Below are 24768 nucleotides of genomic sequence, written 5' to 3'. Positions count from 1 at the left end.
CAGGTCACACCACGTGGAGGTGGCTACATTGGTGACCCACCCTGAAATTATCAAATAGTACAAAACAGTCAACATAAAATACCAATTTAAATAACAAAATGTTGAAACAGAAAACATAATTAACATTATAATTTCAGTAACAATTGAGAAAATAATAATAACAATAAAATAAAACAATAAAATAATCAACAATATAATACTGTAATAGGAAACATAATTATTAAGATCAAAATTTAAATAAAAATTTCAACAGTAAAATGGTGAAACAGAAAATATAATTAATACCATAATTTCAGCAACAATTGAGAAAATAACAATTAAACAATAAAATGCTGCAATACAAAATATGATTATTAACATTATAATCTCAGTCGAAATTGAAACGGTAGAATGGGGAAACAGAATAAGAAAACCTATAAGAAAAGAACAATTCCCTGAAATAAAATAGTGCTAAAATAAAACCTCCTAAAACTGACAACATAAAATAATAATTTCAACAATAAATCCTGTAATAGAAAACATAATTATTAGGATCAGGATTTAAATAAAAATTTCAATAAAAATTTCAACAGTAAAATGGTGAAACAGAAAATATAATTAATACCATAATTTCAGCAACAATTGAGAAAATAACAATTAAACAATAAAATGCTGCAATACAAAATATGATTATTAACATCATAATCTCAGTCGAGATTGAAATGGTAGAATGGGGAAACAGAATAAGAAAACCTATAAGAAAAGAATAATTCCCTGAAATAAAATAGTGCCAAAATAGAACCCCACAAAACTGACAACATAAAATAATAATTTCAACAATAAATCCTGTAAGAAAAGAATAATTTATTGCCATAAAATAATAAACAAAAAAGAAATAGGGGAAATAAAATCGCGAGTTGACCATTCAACGAGCTGGGTATTGAACTCGTAAAATGTCGAGTTCAATATGTTCTCGATGATATGTGCAAAAGGCACATACAAAAAAAAAATGAAAAAACAAATTAGCGAGCATAGTGACAGAATGACTGTCCATCCGAAGATGGAGAGCCATTAGTAGTTCCCCTCTTCTGGGCAAATTTTGCCGGGGCTCTTCAGCATATAGCCTCTTCTTTCTTCGGCAATAGCCTCACAAAAATCACTCGCGAAAATTTTACGTTTGCTCAGACATTTGTAAAAACGTAACACGTAAACGAGCAACGATCCCTTGAATCGCTACTCGCATACCTGCACAATTTTTGCAAATGTCCAAGCACAAAACACTTTTTAATTTCACTTCACTTCACTTCACTTTCACTTTCACTTTAATACTTCATTTTTGTAATCGGGTCTAGTACCACGACTACGACTTACAAACTAATAAGGCTTGGCCTTGAAAAAATCAAGAGAGAATGCTAAATTAATTAATTAATCAACTAATTAATTTGCATTTTCATTTTTCCTCTCGATTTTTTAATTTCCAACCCCAGATACAAGCTTCTCACGTATTAGAGGAGAATACGAAGAGAAACATGAAAGCTTGCTCTGGCCCTGCCTACTTATAAACTAAACTCAATCACACCAGAAGTAAACTACCTGCCTGCCTATCGCTATATTTAAAAAAGGGCAAAAATCATTCTCACAAAAATTCACTCCACGGTTCTCATACAACCACCCGGGTGCAAAAATGCCTACACCTAGAGAGAACGTCCCGGGACGCCTCCGACACCCGAGTTCAATTCAACTTTTACACTCTAATAAAATCACATACCTTTTTGCTGAAATCGACTGACAAATAATAGTGAACATTATGCTAAAGTAATACATTTCATTTTCGTATTCAATTGAATTATCTAATGTAACAATTTTTCAATTTATTCTTGATAAGTATTTTGTAATATTATAGTAAGTTAAGATTGTTAATAAACGATACAAATCCCACATCCTAACCACACACACACATGTGGAACTTATATCGTGGTTCACTATTGGTTCACTACTTTTGTCAGTCGCCAAAATGTACACTTAAAACTAAACCTTGTCCACCGCCCTCCACCCACGCGAGTACATCTAAGTACCCGAATGAGCTTTGGGCATAAAAATGAACAAGGCCAAAGGTATTTTCACCTACCAGTTTTCTTCATGTGTGCTGAAATGCCTAAGCTAAAACGTATGATTAGCAAAAACTAAAGATGATATTCTCACTTTATTAAAAGTAAGAATATCGGCGAAATTTCACGGCTCCGATTTAGTATATGGGCTGGCCCCCCCCAGGGGGTTTTATTTTTAATAAAAGTGACTCGACTTTGCAAATATAAAGCTTGAAGAGCAAATACAGAAAAGCAGAATTGAGCAACTATGACACAAAAATGGTGCACTGCTAATATCAGCTGGCAACGGAGGTTCTTAGGCCCCCTGGACTTTCGCCCGACGCTACATACCACCCACCCCGCCTGGACGTCGTAACGCCAGGACAGGATGCACCCCTTCGCTAAGAGCGCTACCCGCCCGTCCAACACGTTGCATCCAACGGTGTCAGATTGACGGACGCCCATAGTATAGACAAAAGGACTACAGTTTAGAATATGGTAACATATATTCATATGTTCCGTATTCTAAAGCTGCGCCTGCAAAGGCCTAGTAATGCATGGGTTTATCTCCCATGAGATGGTGTTTCACGGTCTTATGCCGCGGAATCCTTGTAACTAATTTGATTAAATAAAATATTGGATTGAGTTTAAAAACCAAAAGGATTCTCACCGAATACTAGTCAGTGCATTGTCATATTTACTCTCGCGTTGGAAATTTTTCGCAACACTAATTAAAATAGAAAATCCTGATCTAAAAACATGACTAGTACATAAACATCTAACGAGCTAATATTTCACTATACTGATGAATGATGAGTGTGAATGGTGAGTGTTTAGGATCGAGAACCGTGAACGTGACAGAATGAATTTGAAATATGAACGAAGAGCTTTCTATAATGCTTGAAGAGCAAATACTGAAAAGCATAATAGAGCAACTATGACGCAAAAACGGTGCACTTCTAATATCAGCTGGCAACGGAGGTTCTTAGGCCCCCTGGACTTACGCCCGACGCTACATACCACCCACCCCGCCTAGGAAAGGATGCACCCCTTCGCTAAGAGCGCTACCCGCCCGTCCAACACGTTGCATCCAACGTGTCAGATTGACGGACGCCCCTAGTATAGGCAAAAGGACTGCAGTTTATTAAATGGAACATATGGATGTGCGCCACATTCTAAACTGCGCCTTGAAAGGCCTAGTAATGCATGGTTTTATCTCCCATGAGATGGTGTTCACGGTCTTATGCCGCGGAATCCTTGTAACTAATTTGATTAATTAAATAAAACATTGAGTTTAATAACCAAAAGGATTCCCACCGAATACTAGTAAGTGCATCGTCATATTTACTCTCGCGTTATTTTTCGCAACACTAATTAAAATAGAAAATCCTGATCTAGCAACATGACTAAAGGGGAGCTTTAAATTATGCTTGAACAGCAAATATTGAAAAGCAAAATTAAGCTAATATGACCCAAACATTCGTCCACTGCTAATATCAGCTGGCAACGGAGGTTCTTAGGCCCCCTGGACTTACGCCCGACGCTACATACCACCCACCCCGCCTGTTTAAGGCTCTAGGCCCAGGCAAGGTGCACCCCTTCGCTAAGAGCGCTACCCACCCATCGAACACGTTGCATCCAACGAATTCGAGTGGTGGACGCCCATAGTATAGGCAAAAGGACTTTAAGACAGCTTAGCGTATGGGTTGCAACATACTTAAATGTTCCGTACTCTATGGCTGTGCCTGAAAAGGCCTAGTAATGCATGGTTTTATCTCCCATGAGGTGGTGTTCACGGTCTTATGCCGCGGAATCCTTGTAACTAATTTTATCAAATAAAAACCAAAAGGATTCCCACCGAATACTAGTCAGTGTATAGTCATATTTACTTTCGCGCCGGAAACTTTTCGCAACACTACTTAAACTTGAAAATTCTAACAGGGTAATATTTACCCTCGCGTTGAAAATTTTTCGCAACACTACTTAAACTTGAAAATTCTAACGGGGTAACATTTACTCTCGCATTAAAAATTTTTCGCAACACTACATAAACTTGAAAATCTTTACGGGGTAATATTTACTCTCGCGTTGAAAATTTTTCGCAACACTACTTTAACTTGAAAATCCTAACGGGGTAATATTTCACTACACAAGGGTATGCGGGTGGATAAATGATTATGTGATAGAGTTCGTGAGGCTGAAGTGCGAATGATGAGTGTTTAGGGTCGAGAACCGTGAACGTGACAGAATGAATTTGAAGTATGAACGAAGAGCTTTCTATAATGCTTGAAGAGCAAATACTGAAAAGCAAAATAGAGCAACTATGACGCAAAAATGGTGCACTTCTAATATCAGCTGGCAACGGAGGTTTTCGGGCCCCCTGGACTTACGCCCGACGTTACATACCACCCACCCCGCCTAGAACAGGGTGCACCCCTTCGCTAAGAGCGCTACCCGCCCGTCCAACACGTTGCATCCAACGTGTCAGATTGACGGACGCCCATAGTATAGACAAAAGGACTGCAGTTTATTAAATGGAACCTATGGATGGGCGCCACATCCTAAACTGCACCTTGAAAGGCCTAGTAATGCATGGGTATATCTCCCAGAGATGGTGTTCACGGTCTTATGCCGCGGAATCCTTGTAACTAATTTGATTAATTAAATAAAACATTGAGTTTAAAAACCAAAAGGATTCCCACTGAATACTAGTAAGTGCATCGTCATAGTTACTCTCGCGCTGGAAATTTTTCGCAACACTAATTAAAATAGAAAATCCTGATCTAGCAACATGACTGAAGGGGAGCTTTAAATTATGCTTGAAGAGCAAATACTGAAAAGCAAAATTGAGAAAATATGACCCAAACATTCGTCCACTGCTAATATCAGCTGGCAACGGAGGTTCTTAGGCCCCCTGGACTTACGCCCGACGCTACATACCACCCACCCCGCCTGTTTAAGGCTCTAGGCCCAGGCAGGGTGCACCCCTTCGCTAAGAGCGCTACCCACCCATCGAACACGTTGCATCCAACGAATTCGAGTGGTGGACGCCCATAGTATAGGCAAAAGGACTTTAAGACAGCTTAGCGTATGGGTTGCAACATACTTAAATGTTCCGTACTCTATGGCTGTGCCTGAAAAGGCCTAGTAATGCATGGTTTTATCTCCCATGAGGTGGTGTTCACGGTCTTATGCCGCGGAATCCTTGTAACTAATTTTATCAAATAAATACCAAAAGGATTCCCACCGAATACTAGTCAGTGTATAGTCATATTTACTCTCGCGCCGGAAATATTTCGCAACACTACTTGAACTTGAAAATTCTAACGTGGTAATATTTACTCTCGCGTTGAAAATTTTTCGCAACACTACTTTAATTTGAAAATCCTAACGGGGTAATATTTCACTACACAACGGTATGCAGGTGGATAAATGATTATGTGATAGAGTTCGTGAGTATGAAGTGCGAATGATGAGTATTTAGGACCGAGAATCGTAAACGTGACCACCCCCTTTGGGGGGGCCAACCCATATACTAAACTTATGCCAATTTAACGAATAAAATTGGAAGAACGTTTCAATTTCAAGAGCGATTTCGTTATCAAAGTAAGTAGTTGGAATAATTAAAAGTATTCATGCTTATTACTTTGATATTGAAATCTGCTCATCGCGAAATAAATTCTTGTACATATAAAAAAGAAGGTGTATTCTGAAATCGGAGGGTCATCCGACTTCTCTACACTTTTTAACTCGAAATCTATATATGTAAATATGTACAAGAAAACCCTATCCTGAGCTAAGGCATAAAATACACAAAAAAAGCAATTTGCACGATTATCATTGTATAAAATGATACAGTGATATTCGTGGGTCACTATGCTCGCTCAAAAAATAAAAATTACAACCAATTCCCGTGTCGCTACGGACCATTCGTCCTACGACATGATGGGAACCGGAGGAACTTTAAAGCATGCGACTCACCGATCGTTGACTTGCACCACTGCACTCGCCACGCATCTTAGATTGATCCATAGCTCGACTGTTGGCTCGTCAAAAAAACGGTACCTCCACTGGTCAAAGCACTCATCTGGAAGCACAAAAATCACGATTCTTGAACGATATACGTTTTCTCTCAATTTGTTGTAATTAGTATGCTAATACATAGGATAATTCAAAAATATGCATGCAAAACTATATGGGAATAACTACACTATAAAACACGGTAAAACACATGCAAATACATCCCAAAACATATGAAGATCAAAACCATAGAACACTATAAAATATTTGCAAATTTATAGTAAAACACATAGGGTACTACTCCATAAAATCTACTAATAAATCCGTATAAATATGCCAAAACACAAAGGGTACTACTCCATAAAACCCACTAATAAACCCGTATAAATATGCCAAAACACATAGGGTACCACTCCATAAAACCCACTAATAAATCCGTAAATATATGCCAAATCACATAGGAAACCACACCATAAAACACAATAAAGCACATGCAGGTACATGGGGTACCACACCACACAGCACACTAATGCACTTGTATAAAAATGTCAGAACACATGGGTGACCACACCATAAGACGCACTAATATATCCGTACAAATATTCCAAAACACATGGGAAACACTATAGGAAACACCATAGGCACACACAGTAACACTTGAGGTAACACACTAATAAATCCATGCACGAATATCCATGGTGTCAACCCGTACCGGTATATGTATGACAGCTCGATCCGTACCCTTCGGCGGTCGCGATAAGACTGATTAGATTTGACCCCTCTCTAGGTCGCGCTTGTACTGGCGCGCTGCGCGCGCAATCAAGCGTGACGTTCCGCTTCACCGGTTCCGCGGCTAGATTTAACTGTTTCTATCTGATATTTGTTAATATTTGTTTAATTATTATTTTATATTTTACAATTGTTTATTAATCAAATTATTGTTAAATCTATTTAAATTGTTTATTTCTTTACATTTCCGCGTGGGTATATTGCAAAATTTTGTTTAATTATTCTATTAAAAATTATTTAATTATTATTTATAATTTTAATTATTTATATTTTGAAATTTATTATTTTTATTACTTTTATATACGGATATCCAGTAAATTTGTTTGTGTTATTTAATTTTTATATCAAATTTTTTACAGAGTTACAAACGATACACTAGCATTAAAGTTTAAATATGCAATTTTCTTACATTTATTTAAATAAATGCCAATAAAAATCATGCTGAATTCGATATCGGTGTCATCTATATTAAAGCGGCGGAACAGGTTACTCTCTGTCGGAAAATCAGTTGGTAACTCGTTGAGTAGTTTGAATCGTTTTTAAAGAGATAGCGCTAGGGTCGAATTAAAAAAATTTTTATTTTTGGCGATCTTTTTAAAATACAAGTTTGTGAATACAAGTTCGTCAAACAATTATTTTAATAATTTTTCAGTTTTGTGCTGCTTTTAACTGTATGCTAAAGAAGAAATAGAATTACAGAGAGTTAAAATTGTATTTTTTCAGATGTGAGTGCGAGATGCGGTGGAAGAGAGACTCAAGAGAAACTCAAGTATATATTGGTGATCTGATAGCGTTACAATGTCGATAAAACGATGAACAAAGTAAGACAATCTATTACTAGCTCATTAGCGCAGTCGTTAACTCGTGGTTTAATGAGGCAACGATTCATCGACTACTTAAGACTGCCATTTCGTTTCATTAAAGCATCAGGTTATCAACGACGTGGTTCAATGCTACCTTTTAACTCGGTTATTACGTACAAATTACTCTGTGAAAATTCCTGTGACTAATCCTAACTACTTGTATCTAAATCAAAATCATCAGTCAACGAAATAGCGAATAGAAAGCGAATACAAAGTATATGAATTGTACTATTATACATCATCCATTAAAATTGGCCAGGATGAAGTTGGAAAGTAATATACGGATGGCTGTAATAAATTGTCATTGCGTGTCGTTTTCTCTGAAACTTATGGGGAGCATCTGCTAGTGAAATATACCTAATGTCCTATAAGTCTGCTTTCTCCTGAAACCGCTTTTCAGGGGACTGGGTGGGCGCGGTGGTGGTTCTTGCTCGGTAAACGCGAAATAAAGAATATATAGAACAAATGGGCGGCTAAACTCGTCGTAGCATGGCATAATGATAACACGCTCGAATAATAAGGATAGGAGTAGAGGAGACAGGGTTGGATACGCACGCGTGGCTCCGCGTTTGGGGCCCGTCTTCCGCTTCCACTTCGGTGAACGTTCTGGCATTAACTCCAGCTCAGTTCCACTATGTACTTCTAGCATTGTACTCCGACGTCCTAGATAACTTTGTTTAATCTCCATCGTCTGTTTTCTTTTCTTATTTGTCCTCCTTGTACAAATAGAAATGAGTGTTCATACGTGAATATTAACATAGTTCGAAGGCATCATTTTTATCTGTGCCTGACGAAAGTTTGAGAGACAAAGTTCGTGGGGGATGTAAAAATGTTTCGATGAAGCATCAATGGGGGCGCCACAGGAGATCCCCGTTCGCGGAGTTTCATTCGAATTTCACAACTGCTCATTCCGTCTTATGTGCTTCGCCAGGAAGATCACCGACGTTGTTTTAAATAATGTTGATTATGAAAAATAATTATAAACTTCGCGTTAATTTTTAAATCGTAACATAAAGAACATCGGTTGATCTACACACAGTGTGATTATTTTTAAGAACAAATACCGTGAAAGTGTTTCGAACCTCAGTGCACAGTGTTTATAGTGAAAGTATTTTATAACAAAGTAATTTTATTACAAACTGATATAAAAGGAAAGAGTTAAGTCTTTGTACTTGATAGTAAAAGAAGCGTGTTGTGCTTGCCTCGGTTTGAAACTTCAAGAAATAAAATTATGAAATAAAAACTATTACCATCTGAATTGAAATCAACTTAAGACATTTCAAAATGAAATTCAGCTATTTTCAACGGGTTCTTCCAATAGTATTTTTAATAATTGCTCAAATAACCGGGGAACAAAGATTCGCAGAAACTCCAGCTTTGTACTCGGAAGTGTCCTCCGGGGATGACGTGCAACTGCGATGCAGGGTGCAAGACAAACGCGGTCAGTGCATCTGGCAGAAGGACCGGAAGCCGGTGGGCATGCATCCGGACAAATACGAATGGGCCAGCGGGCGGGGTAGCGATTGCACCCTTCTAATCAGGAGAGCCTCCCTCGATTTCGACGATGGTTACTGGGAATGTCAAGTGACTTCTGGCGATTTCACGCGACAGGATGCTCTAACTTCTTTACCATCGCGTTTGCTCGTTAGAGGTAAGATATCGTTTCGATCACCAACCCTTTAACGCTAATGTTAATAAGAATTCGCAGGATATTCTACAAAGGGAACAGTGTGCGAAACTTCATTATTTTAATTGGACTACCCGTTCTATTGCTTTTTCTGTTTACTTGTAATTGCTACATAAAAGGAATGGTAGTCGCATTATCATCTGTTTGATTTTTTAATTAAGACGAATCGAGATCTCTAGGTAACTCGAGCAGCATAGAATCGTGCATGTATAAGAAAAATGTATGATGAAATTAATTACCTTCAACGGCATGCAAAGGGGGAATTTGAAATAGGTATAATGTTCAGGTAGGAGATCTTAATTGCTGATTAGCAATTAATTGAAGTTTACGTTTATATCGAGTACGCGGTTGAAGGTATTACAATGTTAGAAAAATAAAATCACAAGATACCCCAGATATAATACCAAGAAATATCTAGTTCACTGGATAGCTGACTAAACGTCTTGGACCTCTATCAGTGGAAGAACTTTTTTTCTGCCACTTGAGTCTGATTTTTTATGCCGGCGCATCTGCATGTGATCTTAATGACTCAACATACCCCCGGGCAAAAAAAAAGGAACAGACTACCTGATTCTTGTAACAGAAATCTATCTGAGAATCCACTTAATGTTCTTAGAATTATACCGATCGTTGATCTGGAAAATATCTGAATTCGATGCACCGCTGATCCGATTTTGTAGAATCACTCTACGAATAGCCGTAAAGTTACGGATTCGAATGCGTGAAAGATCGGTGTAATTCTCGATTAAGGAATCAGTCGGGCTTGCGCAATCGCTTTTATAATGCAACACGAAACGTTAAAGCGTTAAATAGCGCGGTTAGCTTTAACGGAACGTTGAGTTTCTACATCGACGTTGAAGAATCGCTTTCTTCGACGCGGATCCATGCCGAATCCTGTACGGATATAATCAGATCCTGTGGCCTCCTCAATGGAACAATGCAGATTTCCCGTGGTCAGCTTAAAATTCACCAAACGTGGGCGTGACGTGATGCAACAAACCACTTGTTCCGTTCTACTTTTCCTTTTGCCGGAGGATTTTTGCAACGCCACTTTTCAATGAAAATCTTGACACGCTATTCGTCTTCGATTGAATTAAAATTTCTATTAGAATACTATAAACGGAGAAAGGAAACATTTGGTGTTTCCGTTTAATTATTAAATGTCCTGTTGTTTTATGAATTTCAGTGAAACCCCGGAAGCCACGGCTGGAATATGGGGGGACGATTTTAAACAACGCCCTGACTTTAAGGGAGGGTCAGGAAGTTACCATTTCCTGTGTATCGAGATATGGAAATCCGGCTGCCCTTATAAAGTGGTGAGTCGCTTTAATTACTCACCCGCGAGGGGTAAAACTTTAGAAAAAGGGAATAAATTAAACGGAAACATTGTTCGTGGTATCCGCGGATAAAAATCTCTGCGTTAAATTAAACGTGAAATTTGGTTCGCTTTCGCATTCCATTTGTTCTGCTTCTGATCCGCGCACAGTAGTAAAACCTTTGTGCAACGGTACTGGTTATACTCTCCTATTATTGTTTTTATAACAACTTTCATTCCAAGGAATGCTGGTTACAGCTGACATTACATTATTACTTCTCGAAGGCAATTCGACGTCGTTTCGATAAACGATCCAGAAATGAAACGATCTCTTCGATCATTTCCCAACGTTCCTTACTTCGCAATGTTATGCGAGCTTTCGCGTTTGCGGATTCCCTCGTTTTACGAAAACGCTGTGTTTCGTTGAAATGCAAAAACACTGGTTCCCAGAGAAGGCAAGAAAGCCGTAAACACGGTGTTTACGCGGCAGAAAGCTTTGCCAGCTGAGTCTTTTTCCTGTCATGGTCTAACGATCGTGCTAGCCACACCTCATCTAAATTCTTATAACATAAAACTCACTCTGTTCTTGATCATCACCTTCGCATGAGCGGCGTTACCATTTCCACGAGCACCGACTACCCATGAACCACTGTTTTCCAGATTGGAAACCTTTGAAAAATCCCATCAAGAATCTCTCTGTATTTTCACTCAAAAGCTACTTTGTCACGATTGATTTCTCGCTTTTCATTCGAATAGAAGGTGACACGAATGCCCGCACAAGAGAGACTCCCGACGATAGTGAATTTCACTCGACTGCACGCAGCAAGAACAATTATTTTTTTGTTTTTTCACGGAAACGAATCGAATATGGAGCAGAAGGAGAACGGTTCCTAATTTCATACCATGCCTTGCGTTTGCTGAAATTATACCGGCCATTGTAACGGACCGGACTCTTTTTACTGCCTTTAATAGGCACGCTGTCTAAATAGTTCTGCGCGTATTTTTTTTCGCTCCGAGTTGCACCGAAGATGCAAAGACGAGGGCAATTATGCAGATTGTAGTCGTAGAAGCGGGGAAACTGGCCACGAGCATAGTCTCCCCGTGAATCATCCTAGAAAGGGTATAAGCCTTGAATCGGTATCCGTGGGAAATTGCTAAATGCTAAAGTAGATTATTTATATCAATGTTTGTGCAGGTACATAGGCGGAGACGAAGTGGAAGCTTTAAGGGAACAGACGAACGCGACGGAAGTGGACAGCCCGAAAACCTGGGCTGCCCACAGTCTCCTACGAGTTCGTGGACAAAGAGAGAACCATGGTCTACCGATTCGTTGTATCACGATCCATCCGTCCAGCGTCGTTCCAGCTTCTGCGGAAACGCGACTGGATGTTCATTGTATGTATATTTTGCATACATTTCTGCCGAACGAACGCATTTCTGATCCACGCTACAATTCACCTTCGAATCGTTGCAATCAAATAGCAATTTGAACTTGGATTAAAATAAAAATCTAGCCTCAAACAACTGGATAACTAGATCCAATTACCGGACAAAAAGTTTCAGAGTTCCGTAGAAGAAAGGCAACGGTTCGATAGTCTGATGGCGTTATGAATTTCAGATTCGCCAGAGGTGAGGATCGAGACGAAGCCTCGTCTGCTGGTTGCGGCTCTCGAGGATTCGGCCAGTTTTATGAGCCTGAAATGCTTCGCGGACAGCAATCCCAGCGGAACGATCAAGTGGTTCAAGGATTCAGCTGGCATCATAGTAACGAGCAACGTGGTATCGTTGATGTTAAACAGAACGCAGCAGAACAGTACTTTGACGGGGTCCGAGTTAAGATTCGAGCCGGTCAAGAGAAACGACGCCGGTCTCTATTCTTGCAAGGCGGTCAACGTTATCGGTGAAAGCACCGCGGCTAACTACAGGCTGGACGTACAATGTTCGTACAAGTAGCTTGACTTTTACCGCGCTACCAACTTCCTTTCCACAGAGAACGAACGACCGTGTTCATTGAACGATCGATTTGACCGCTCTCTAGTTCGCTCTCTACAACCGCTTTTCAGAAATACCGCTCGAAATAATAGCACGCTTGCCGATCCACGTGAACGTCAATTTGTCCTTTCCTTGATCATTAGCAATTGTCTCGAGTATCGCGCCGGCTCTCTCCTCGTGATAAATTTACGGTCAAACTCGCTTAAATAGCTGTCACATTTCCAATGCGATTTCTTCGAGCATAGTTCCTTTATTTCGTTAAATAAATCATGCGAATGGTACTTCTTCTATGTTCAGACGGGCCTAGATTGAAGTTGGAGAACACTGTCAATGAAACGTTGAAGAAATTGGAAGAGACCACTCTACTTGCCACCACTTTGGAACCATTCGAATGCGACGAATTCGAGGCTAACCCACCAGCCCAATACAGATGGGTACATCTTCGCGGTGGGATCACCGAGACCATCGAGAATCCTCTTCAGAACAAGGAAGGTGGTAAACGGTTGCGTCTGGAGAACGTAATGTGGTCCGACGAGGGGGAATATCGATGCGTTGCGTTCAACGTGATCAACGGAGTGCGGAGAGAAATGCCCAGCGAGGCTCGTTACCTGCTCCATGTAACCGGCCCACCTGAGATACAGGCGAGGCCTTCTTCCGGTGATAAAGGTTTCTACGAGTCGCTAGGATGGGCAGGAGAATCCGAACACGTTCTTAAATCTCGTTTCTGCTCGAGACCGCCACCCAGATTGGTTGCTTGGCAGTGGGGAAGTTCGCACATCAGAGCTGGTACGAACTCCTTAATCACATCAATCTATTCATAATTATTTTCTTCCGAAGCACTGTCTTTGATATACAAACTTTTGTTTAGGAGAAAGTATTCATCCAAAATACGAGGCTCTACCTTTAGAACACATCAAGGAGAACGAGATGCTGACAAATTGTTACTGGGCAAAGTTGGTGATCAAGGATTTGCAAAAAGAGGATGCACGTATGTACACTCTTCTGGTGGAGAGCGAGAAGGGTAGAGATTCGACCAACGTTAAATTGTTGGTTCGGGATCCAACAGAGATGAGGGTGATCGCAGCAGCAGCTGCGGTTGGTCTCCTTTTTCTTCTACTTCTAATATCGATCGCAGTGTACTCGTTGTTAAGACTGAAGAACCGGCGATATCGTCGAGAAGAAGAGGAGGGAAGCATCGCGGCAGATGCATTTTACAGTAATACAACGCCAACGGAAAGGCAGAAGAATAACAACTCGGCGCAGAGTAAAGGATTCGGTAGAAAAACGAACTCGGAGGGTGGGCTGGCTGTCACTTATGACTATGATCAGATCACGAAACAGGTGCGGGCTATGAGTCCGGAAGCTTTGAAAGTCAGACGTGCACCAGCTGTTCTTCAACCACCGACCATTGTGTAACTGTTAACGTGCTCATTGCCATGACGTTCGTGAACGAGCTACACTGAACTGTCCTCTTCTTTCTCACTGACATCTCCTTACAAGCTGCTCGTTTTAACGGGGACAATATTTTTATTGGACGGTCGTAAAGATAAACGAAGATAAGAGTTCTAATTCAATGCTCTTCACCTTGGTTCATTTGGCAATATTGACCGGATATTGTCATAGTTGGCAATTTTGTATTAAAATTGTATATATGTGATAACTTTACAAACATTACCGGATAGTTTATTAATTGCTACTTAAGAATTTTATTTCATTATCAAGGTTGAATCATTTGTTGTTATCATTGTTGCATTTAAGTTTTAACTTAAGTTGTATGAAAGACAGAGAAAGAGATTTTATGTGAATGTTTGGAAAAATTAGCAAAGGACAAAGTGTTTCTTGGTGAAACTGATCTCTTTGTTGAGTGTGTTTCTGTAATATAAGAGTTTTCTTTCAGTGACTTATATTAACGGCTGTACTTAAGATTCTATTTTTATGTAAAGAAATACTGCCAAATGATAAAGATGTTTTGTACTAGTTGTAAAATAAAGGAAACATGTTATTACAAATTTTGCAGTTAAATTTATGAAGCCTTGAACTAGAGATCTACAAAAGCACAATATGAATTTTAAAATAACAAACATCGGGTTCATTACATTTATTTCGTTTTCTTCAATTCTCAGTTGTCGACACCTTAACGCGAGAAAAAGGTTGTCGATCTACTTAACTACGGAATAGTACCGACAAGGCTACATAATACATTATTATTCTTTATGTATTAAATACACTTTACACATTGTAATATTACTTTGTTGTAAAAAAACAAAAAAGAAAAAGAAGAAATGATATAATATTTAAATCTTGAAAAATATGTGTACATATTGCTGATACTTTAATACATTATAGGGTCATTGGTCCCGAATAGATGTTCTCAAATATATAATATTTGCAACATATATTATGACATCTACAACTTAAACCGTATACGATTCATGTATACGCATGTTCTTTTTCATACATTTCAACATTTCTCGTAAAGTCAGGTACACTTTAAATAAATTCATTAACGACCATCGCGTGTAAGGTATAAGTTCTAACATAATTCTTTCCTTTGTAGCTTTACGGTGCATTTAAAGAGATTTATGAAACAATTTAACGATCATAGTAACATCGAATTCATTTTCATGGTATATAATTCATTTTGTAATTTTTGTCACTATAAAATCCATATGTTGCATTCTTCAACAATTTTTTAATAATTCTTTTTTAATTCCTGACACATCAGGTGTACTTGTTAATGTTTGAGTTGATCATGTATCACAGAACTTTGTAAAAATCATTATTATACTGTAAAACAAAAATTCATAATATTTTGGGTAAAAAGAATTGTATAGAAGTAAGAAGAACTAAAAAAATAATCAATTATGCTATGCAGTTCTCTTCTACATGGTCAACTCAACCCGTTTCACGTCATTAAACAACGTGAACAATATAAAGTATATATCTATTCGAATAAAACTTGTATAGTACATAAATAAATTTACACGAGTTGTTAACATACTATGCAGCAAGGATAACACATGCACATGTTCTCCCTAACATTTTCAAAGGAACTTTACATAGTGTTTACCACATTGTTCCATGAAAATCTGCACGCCCTTTTACTTCATACTCAATTGGGTTACGACTGAGATGGTTTCTTACGTCTACCAAATAAGTTGCTCAAAACAGAACTCCTTTTATAATCGCGATCCTTACGATTGTTACCAACGCTGTGTTCACTTTCTGATCCACTTTCGCTAGCTCTCCTACCGTCTACGACTGTAATATTTTGAGCGTTCTGTGGAACCGCCGGGGGTGCCACATATGGTGGCAAAGAAACTGGTCTACCCGTGAACGAATTATTTTGCTGCATACCCTACAACAGGCACATTTATACAAATAAATACTACATGATGAAAATTATCTCGTATAAAATACTTTGATATTATAGAAATATGGAATGAAAAACTTTTGTCTATTTACCTGTCTAATATTTATGGGAACATTTCCATATGCTGTAACAGAAGAAATTGTTTTTCGCAACATTATTTTCTTTTGTCTTTTAGTATATAATAGCTACTCTTATTCAGAAAAGTATTCTTTTTATAAAAATATAATTGACTTTCACAATTAGGGATATAACATAGGACAAGTGATACAATAAAGAATTGAAAGATGAAGCATCTCATGCAAAAATGAATTATGTTTTGTGAAAGACAACTGAAACAGTTGACAATGACTAACCAGGATCATGAGGAGCACTCCACTGAGCCATTCTGTTTGGTGGAGGGGCGCTTGATGGCAAAGGGGGTGCTAACTCTACAAAATAATCATGAGTTCTTAAACGTTCAACGAGATAAAAAAAAGGGATACTCTACACGTAAGTACACATACTGGATTACAGTGGTTCCCTATAAGTATTTATTAATACCTTGATGTTGTGTACTGAGATCTACGCTACTTTGTCTATGCCAAGTTGCATTTGATGAATACTGGCCAGATCCGTTATGGTTCAACGTAGCACTACGTTGTTGATAAACGGCCCTCCCTTGCACGTGTTCTGTGTCTGTGAACATTTCATCTATGACCTCGTGTTTCGGAGGAATTGAATTTCTTTAAAATTATACATATTAAATTAACGTGTACCATCGCGTCTGTATTGGGGTAGAGCTTCCGAGCTTGGCGACCTCATTGGAATAGGAGGTGGTGCTCCTCTCGGAGGTATCGGTGGTTTGTCTCCAGAATTCGCTTGATACTGATCCCTCTGACTCGCCAATTGTTCTTGTTGGATCAATTGTTGCTGTTGCGCCAACAATTGTTGCTGCCTATGCATTTGCAGAAACTCTGTCTGCGTTTGAGGCGGTTCGTTCCTCTGCGATCCTATGAACTCTGTATTATTCTGTGGATCGCGTTTCTGTTGATTTTGCCTGTGCATTTGAAGAAACTCGATCTGCACGCTGCTAGGAGAATGTTGATTCGATAAGTCACGTCTGATCACTGAATTTTTTCGTTCCATTTCAGGGGTCGAGGTGTGGCTACTGCCAGTAGAAACATTATCGTCACCATGTTCTACGGAGACATTTTGTAATCTCTGTAGACCTTCCTTCTGCGATTCGTCGTAGCTTAACAGCTGGAGGCTGGGTGGTAATTTAGCGTGGAATGATATCTTATTGACCCAGTCCTCCATCTCTTGTTGATTTGGAGCTAGGAATAGAAATTCTGATCCGTCTGTACATTTCAGCCTAAACACGTTCTTCTTCTTCGTGTAATCGTCCGCTTTCTCGCATATGGCGTTGAAAATTGTAATAGGAGCAGTGGCTGCTTTGCTCAATGAAAAGTCCTCCATGTCTTTGAAGAAACACAAAAGTTGTCCACAGAGCACCGTGTAATATTGTTTCCAGGAACGTACAGCTGCCTTTTTGCCAGCACTTTGAAGCTCGTGCTTTCTTTCCAATAAGCCTTGAATCTCGACTGGTGGCAAGGCGTCCATATTCTCCATCCTTTGAAGCTTTCTAAAGCTCTGAGTTCTTCTTCTGGTAGTGAAGCTGGGCGTCCTCTTCGGTTTCTTCGTGTCCACCTTCATGCTTTCGGCTCTCTTAATGTCAGGAGTGGTTCTTCTTAATTTTTCACCAAACACGTGCGATATGCCGCTGTGTGATTTTTGAATCGGAGTCGAATCTAAGTTCTCCGGCACGTTTGAAGTCTTCAAGGGTGATAATTTATTGATGGATTCGTGTTCGTCCGACGTACCATTCACTTCATCGTGCATGCCTCGATGAGGACTATCCATCAATCGTCTTCGTTCCTCTTCGCGTTTCCTCTCTTCGGTTATCCTCTGAACTTCCTTACGTTTACGTTCTTCGAGACGAGCACGTTCTACTCTCTCCTTCTCTGCCTGTCTCGCTGCCATTTCTGCTTCTTGTTGTTTTCGGAAGGCTTCTTCCAACATGGTGATACGTTGAAGAGCGTTGAATCTTTCTTCCTGTGCTTCGATGGTCTTCTCAAAGTCTTCGTGCTTCCTTATCAGTTCCTCTACCTGAGGAATACTGTCGCCCAATTTTCCATCGTGCAACATGGGCTCTCTGCTGACGATCCAGTTCTCCAAAGTCTCGGCTTCTCGTTTAAACAATTGAGTATCCAAGTTTTGTTCATAAATATGTCTTCTCTGTTCCCAAGTGTCCTTCAGAAACTGTTGCCTGTGCTGTAACGCGGATATCTTATCTTCGATTTCCTTTCCCAAAAAGTGGCCCTGTTCTATCAACTCCTGGCCAGTTTTATAAAACTTCTCGAACGCCTCGTTACGCGTCTCGATCTCCGCTTTGTACTCGCTGTGCCTCGATATTAACGCTTCAGCACCCGGCACGTCACGAGCCAAATCCGGAGCGGTTACCTTGGCCACCATCTCGTTTATCCAAGACATCAAATCTCTGTATTCGCCTAAGTACGATTGCAATTGTTCTGCCTGCGCCAGTTTGCTCCTCCTTTGAGCTGCTTTCTCCAGCAACTCGTTCCAAGCTGCCTCAGCTTCCTGGTGTTTCACGTCAATGTGTATACGAGCATCTGGGAATAGCTCTATTAATCTTGAAGCTTCTTCCTTTAACGATTCGACCTAAGAAAACAGGAAAATTATGTTACATTGCTATTGTATAATTATCAAGTATTCTTGAAACATACCTGCTCTTTCACAGCACCCAAGTCAGTTTCAAATCCTTGATGCTTCCTCACCAGAGCCTGAATGGTTTCCAAATCGTGTCCATAACCATCGGAACTGAGAGCAGCTTCCTTCTCCTGGATCCATGAGATAGTCTCATCCGCGGTTCTATCGAACATGTGCACCTGTTTTGCTCCTGCCAATGCGTCTTGTCGCGCATGAGCAAGTTCCTTAAGATCATCCCACTGCTGCTTCGTCTCCTCGATCTTCATTAATATTTTACCCTTCTCTGGATTGTTTTCTTCGATCAACTTCTGTCCATTGTCCAATACAGCGGATACTCGTCCTTCGCTCGTCGTCAAACTAGCTAAGAAGTTATCGAATATCTGAATGAGAAGCTCGACGTGTTCCACGTCGCGACCATAGTCCTCCGAAGCAGCGACAGTCGTCTGATCACCGATCCATTCGATCACTTCGTCCGCTTGTCTGATGAATTTAAAGAATTTCTCGCTTTCACGAAGTCGCTGGAATCGATAATCCTTCAGTTTCTGTAGTTCCTTGAATTTCTGCTCGATCTCCGTCTGCTTCTGCGTGATATTCTTGCTGTCGAAATGATGCCTCTCTATCAAACCCTGCGAAAGTTTCCTCAAGTTTTCAATGTTCTTCTCGAAACCGAGCAGGTCCCGTTCGATTTCCTCCAGTTTCTTCAACAAAGATTGCACAGAATCTTCGTCTTTACCGTAGTCCGTGGAAGTTAACTGCGGATGTTTCTCCTTTATCCACTGTTCCGACTCGGCAGCCTCGGCGTAGAACATCTGCGACTCAACGGCATCGAGTAAACGCAATTTGCGGACGCTAGCCACGTCCCTGAGATGCGCCAGTTTCTCTTGCAACTCCTGTGATAATTTCTCGATCTTCTCCGATGCAAAGTGTCCGCTTCTCACCATCATTGTGGCTCTACTGACCAGAGAAGCCACCACAGGCTCCCTCGAGATTAATTCTGCTTCCAGAGCTTGGTGTTTCTTCTGCAATCTTTGCACAGTGGTCAGGGAACTACCTAGATCGTTACTGGCAGCCAAAGGTTCCTTCTCTGATAGCCAATGTAGCTCGTCTTCGACGTCTCTCGCAAACTGTTGCAACAACTTTGCATCCTCTAAATTGTCTCTTCGTATCTGCATCGGTTCCTGCAGACTGTGGTATCTGTTTATGGTGACCATGGCTCTGTCCTGTATTTCGTCGCACATGAAGTGATTGGACCTTTGGAAACTGGTCGCTGTTTCCTTGATAGATTCGCAAGCTTCGTTGTGACCCAGGACATCGTTCTCCAAATTCGTGTGCCTCTTCAACAAATTGGCCACACTGGACAAGTCTTTTCCATGGTCCTCCGACTGTAATTGTGTTTCTACCTCGTCCATCCAGGTCTCGAATTCGTCCAAAGTACGTCCAAAGAGCAGAGCTTGATAGGCGTCGTTCAGTCTGTTCTTCTTCAGCTCGCTGGTTTCTTGTAACAAACGCCATTCTGCTTCCAGTTCCTCCAAACGTTCCTGTATACTGTCAGCAGCATAATGGTTCTCTTCGATCAGAGTTTCTCCTTCGTTGATCACCGCTGCCACTCTTCCTTTGTTAGCCATTAATTCGCTCTCAAAAGCTGCGTGCTTTTGAATCTTGCTCTGCAAGTTCGACGAGTCTCTGTAGTTCTCGTCGCTGGCTACCTGCTGCTTCTGATGCAGCCAGCCTTCTACCTCGTATATGTTTCGAAGGAATTGATGAAGATGATGGCTCTCCAGCAGCTTCTTCCTTCTAGCTCTCGCGCTATTCTGCAGTCTGTCTCTTCTAGCGCAAACCGAGGCTAATCGTTGCCTTATGATACTCGCGTCCGCGTGTTCTCCTGATAAGATCTCGTTCGCGAATTTCTCTAACTCCTCGATTCGACCCAACTGCGAGACCAACATCTTTTCAAACTCCTCGTGCTTGCGTAGCAATGCTTCGACGCCGGACAAAGATTCGCCAAGGTCGTCGTTGTTGAGGAAGGCTTCTTTCGTCGCCAACCAACTGTCAGCTTGATCAGCTTGCTCTTTGAATAATTGTAGCTGATGAGCCTGGGTCAATTTTTGTCTCCTCGTTTCCCAGGCGTTGATTAAACCCTGCCTGATCTCCTCCAAGTGTTCCAAGTTATCCTTCACGTCCTCGTTGATAGCGAGAAGCTTCTGACCGTGCTCTTTCAAGGCTTTAAACGTGTCCTGTCTGCCATCGATCTCTGCCTTCCTCTCTTGATGAAGCTCCAGCAGGGCTTCGGCCTCGGATATGGTCGTCGGTGGTTCAGACTCGTCCATGCGTTTAATCGTATCCGCCACCCAAAGTTCCAGCTCGTGCAGGTCAGCTTGGAATTTGTGCAATGTGTAAGCTTGATTCAAAGCTTCGCGACGGTGCTGAGTGAGACGCTGAAGATCGTCCCAATTCGATTGCAATTCTGACAATATTCCGTTGATTTGCGGTGCCTTGTCTGGGTACTTCTGCGACAATTCTCGAGCCTCTGCTTTGTGTTCCTTTAGCTTTCCTTCTATGGCCGTCATGTCTCTCTCCATCGCCTCTTGTTTCCTCTGTAGATGTTCAACAGCAGGCAAGTCCTTACCTACGTCCGTGGTGTTCATGGCGACTGATTTTTCGATAACTCTTTGACTGGTATCGTCTATGTCCCTGTTGAACAGGTGAATCTCTAACGCTCCAGCTAATGTTTCTCTATAGGCGCTCAATGCTCCTTGGAGACCTTTCCATTTATTGTTGAAATTATCACGACGTTGTTGGATAGCCTTAGCTTCATTGTCTCTGCCTTGTTTAATTAATTTATCTGCCAAGGCGTTGATCGTCTTTATCCTAGAGTCATCGACTCTCATGTCGCTATCTACATCGTCGAGTTTTCTTTGGAGACTCAAACAGTGCTCGTAGTCTTTTCCGGTGTCCCCTGCTTGGACCATCATTTCTTTGTCCCGTATCCACGCCTCGATCTTTTCTACTTGATTGTTGAATTCTAGAATATCCTGTGCTTCTTCCAAACCTCTACCACGGTTGCCAGACTCCAATAGAAGCTTCCTCCAGGATGCATGCAGATGTTCCAGCTGTTGTCGGATTTCATTGCTCGCCGGATGTTTCTGTGCAAGCAGTGTCTCTCCTTTGGCTTTGATTTCCTCGATTCTGCTTTGATTCGCAGCCAGTTCCGCCTGGAACGCTTGATGTTTCTGTAATTTCTTGATCTTGTCTTCCAAACTGGACACTTCTCCTTTCGACGCCTCAGCCTCGAGTTTCTTTTGCTTTTCACCGATCCAGGATTCTGCTTCTGCCACATCTCTGACGAACTGCGCGTGCAATAAACCAGCTTCCAATCTCTTTCTTCGAACGTCGCACAAGCTGCGAATTCTCGCTCGTCTTTGCACAACTTCGCTCAGTCTTCTTGCAATCGTGGGTGAATCGAAGTGATTTTGCGCAAGAAGCTTATCCCCGTGTTCTTGGAGGGCTGTTAACTTCTCCTCTTGCGTTACGAGCAATTTTTCAAACTCGTTGTGTTTCTTCACTTGGGCATCCACCTCCTCGACCGAGTCCCCAAAGTTGTCGCCGCTTAATGCGGCTTCCTGAGTGGACGACAAATTGTCTAATTGTTTGGCATCTCGCAGGAAGAAGTGCAAGTCTATCAGTTGATCCAGATGAATCTTCTTCTGCTGCCAGGCAGTGTGCAACTTTTGCCTTTCATCGAGCAACTGATTGCACTTCTCTTCTACTTCTACGGCAGCGTAATGACCAGTTTGAACCATGGCTTCGCCTAAATCAAGAACTGAACTGAAACTGTCCTCTCTTGCTTCGATCTCTCCTTTCAGAGCTTCGTGCTCTGCCTTCAAAATTTGCGCGCTCGCAGCATCCCTCACTTTATCCTCTGTTGACATCGTGGCACGAAGACCAGCCGCCCAATTCATCAGGTCTCTGACTTGAGTCAAAAATCGTTGCAGATCGCAGCTTGCTTGCAACTGATCCCGTCTATGAGCCGATCTTTCCTTCAGTTCTTCCCAGTGAGCGACTACGATTTGTTGCTGTTGATCGATGTGCACCGCGTTATTACCCGGATAGTGTGCTTGCAATCTGGACGCATCTTCAACGAGAACTTGAAGCTGCGCTTCCAACGCGACTAGATCGTTTTCGAAACCTTCGTGACGTCTAATTAACGCAAGGACGGAATTCAAATCGCGTCCCAGATCTTCCGGTAAGGCTGCTTCTTTTTCTTGTATACGAGATAAAGCCTCCGCAACGTCTCGATGGAATCGGTGGATTTCTCCTGCAGCTTGCAACCTCTGCTCGCGATTTCGAATGAGGCCGAGAAGATGTTGCCAGGATTCCCTGATAAGGTAGTGAAAAATATTTATAAAGACTACTTATAGGATAGTCTTTACGTTACATTTATATACAATAGCCAGTACACTTCATATTTGCATTCATATAATACAGCATTATAAAATTCTACAATATACACTTACTCCATTGCGGCATGCTGTCTCTGCACCTGACTTACAGGGTCATCATCCTCTGGTCTGCGTTAAATATATATACAAAAATACTGTTAGTGACCCAACACCATTATAATCACACCTGATACCATTCTATTCTTTTATAAAGTAATTACAATATTTTTTTCAAACACCTCTATTACTTATGTATCATCAGATTAAAGACTACATTAACATTATTAAAAGTAATGGCAATATCATTAACTAAATTCATAAAACTGAACATGCATTTAGTGAAATAAAAGTTTCAAAGTGCCCTGAACCAAATAAATTCTAGATCCAACTTATGCATATGTTTAATGTAACGATATAATCATACCCTAATTGTTCCTGTCGTTTCTCGATATCTTGAATATAAGGGCTCTCATTAGCGATCAGTTTTCTAGCTAACTCTTCGCATTGGTTGAATCGTTCTGAGCCAGCCTCTATTCTATGCTTAAAATCATTGAATTTAGCTTGCAATATCAGTAAGTGTTCGTAGTCTTGACCATAGTCTTCGGAGGCAGCTGCCTGTTCTTGTTCCTTGATCCATTGCTCTAACTCTCTACTTTCTAAGAAGTATTCATGGCGATACATACTCTCCATCAAACGTTGCTGCCTTACTGTGGCTAATCTTTGCAAAGCACGCATTTGCTGAGCAATTGCTTGTTGCTTGTTCGCTATTGCTTTGCTATCAGGGTGTTTAGCATTAATCATTGTAGATGCTGTATGTCCCATCTCCGTTATAATACCGTTATAAGTATCCAACTCTAGTTCGACCGCCTGTGACATTAATTAATTTCCAATAATTTACTTAACATTATTCCTAATACATTAATGATGATGCGAAGGTAATTCTACCTTGTGCTTTGTTAACAATTTCGTTGCAGCATCGCGATCTCTGCCATAATCAGTGGAACTAAGAACGTCGTTCTTTTCGTTCAACCAGCTTTCAACTTCTCCTGCCTCGAAGAAAAATTCTTGCGCTTTCAGAGATAAATCTAAAGTCTTGCTTCGCTCTGCGGCTTTTTCTTGTAGGTCCCTCCATGCTTCGTCAAGCACATCACACAGTTCTCGTATCTATATAAATGTATAATTACGTCAGAGAAAAGCAAATGCGAGGAGAAATGTATCATTAGTTTCGACAAAGAAAATTTTACAAACAAATTGTCCCCATTGCTAAAATGAATAAAATAAAATCCTGTTAACATATATACAAATATAAAATGATCTACATCAATGCGGCACATCGAAAATAAAATGATTCTTCAAATAATTTTATCTGGAATAATTTATGCAAGTCAAGCACATGCATGTGTTAAACTTTGAAAAGTTTAGTTTGCTGTTTACAAAATTGTACATGTTTTATGACAC

The 24768-nt window shown here is 40.6% G+C and overlaps 2 protein-coding genes across 5 annotated transcripts in view; one reads left to right on the top strand and one right to left on the bottom strand.

The window, feature by feature from the left end:
* Positions 1–8681: 8681 nt before the first annotated feature.
* LOC117604979 (synaptogenesis protein syg-1) lies at positions 8682–14677 on the top strand. The gene is made up of 6 exons (XM_034325646.2): positions 8682–9389; positions 10612–10741; positions 11936–12135; positions 12359–12679; positions 13030–13518; positions 13601–14677. The coding sequence occupies exons 1-6, from the start codon at positions 9023–9025 to the stop codon at positions 14146–14148; spliced, it is 2055 nt and encodes a 684-aa protein (XP_034181537.1). The 5' UTR covers positions 8682–9022; the 3' UTR covers positions 14149–14677.
* A 117-nt stretch (positions 14678–14794) lies between these two features.
* Positions 14795–24768, bottom strand: part of kst (spectrin beta chain, non-erythrocytic 5 kst) — a 37482-nt gene continuing 27508 nt past the window's right edge. For 2 of the 4 annotated variants that reach the window (XM_034325645.2, XM_034325641.2), the window contains exons 12-20: positions 24256–24474; positions 23735–24177; positions 23386–23439; positions 18889–23248; positions 16861–18823; positions 16646–16780; positions 16459–16533; positions 16198–16229; positions 14795–16090 (exon numbers count right to left, since the gene is read on the bottom strand). In XM_034325645.2, coding sequence (XP_034181536.2) covers positions 15854–16090; positions 16198–16229; positions 16459–16533; positions 16646–16780; positions 16861–18823; positions 18889–23248; positions 23386–23439; positions 23735–24177; positions 24256–24474 — 7518 coding nt within the window. In that variant the 3' untranslated portion in view covers positions 14795–15853. The remainder of the gene's footprint in view (positions 16091–16197; positions 16230–16458; positions 16534–16645; positions 16781–16860; positions 18824–18888; positions 23249–23385; positions 23440–23734; positions 24178–24255; positions 24475–24768) is intronic. The other 2 variants (XM_034325643.2, XM_034325642.2) reach the window with 2 other exon arrangements.

This window comes from Osmia lignaria, chromosome 5 (genome assembly GCF_051020975.1).
Source record: "Osmia lignaria lignaria isolate PbOS001 chromosome 5, iyOsmLign1, whole genome shotgun sequence".
In the NCBI taxonomy this organism is placed as follows: Eukaryota; Metazoa; Arthropoda; class Insecta; order Hymenoptera; family Megachilidae; genus Osmia; species Osmia lignaria.
Note: the sequence above shows the minus strand (reverse complement) of the source record. Positions and strands in the feature narration are given on the sequence as shown.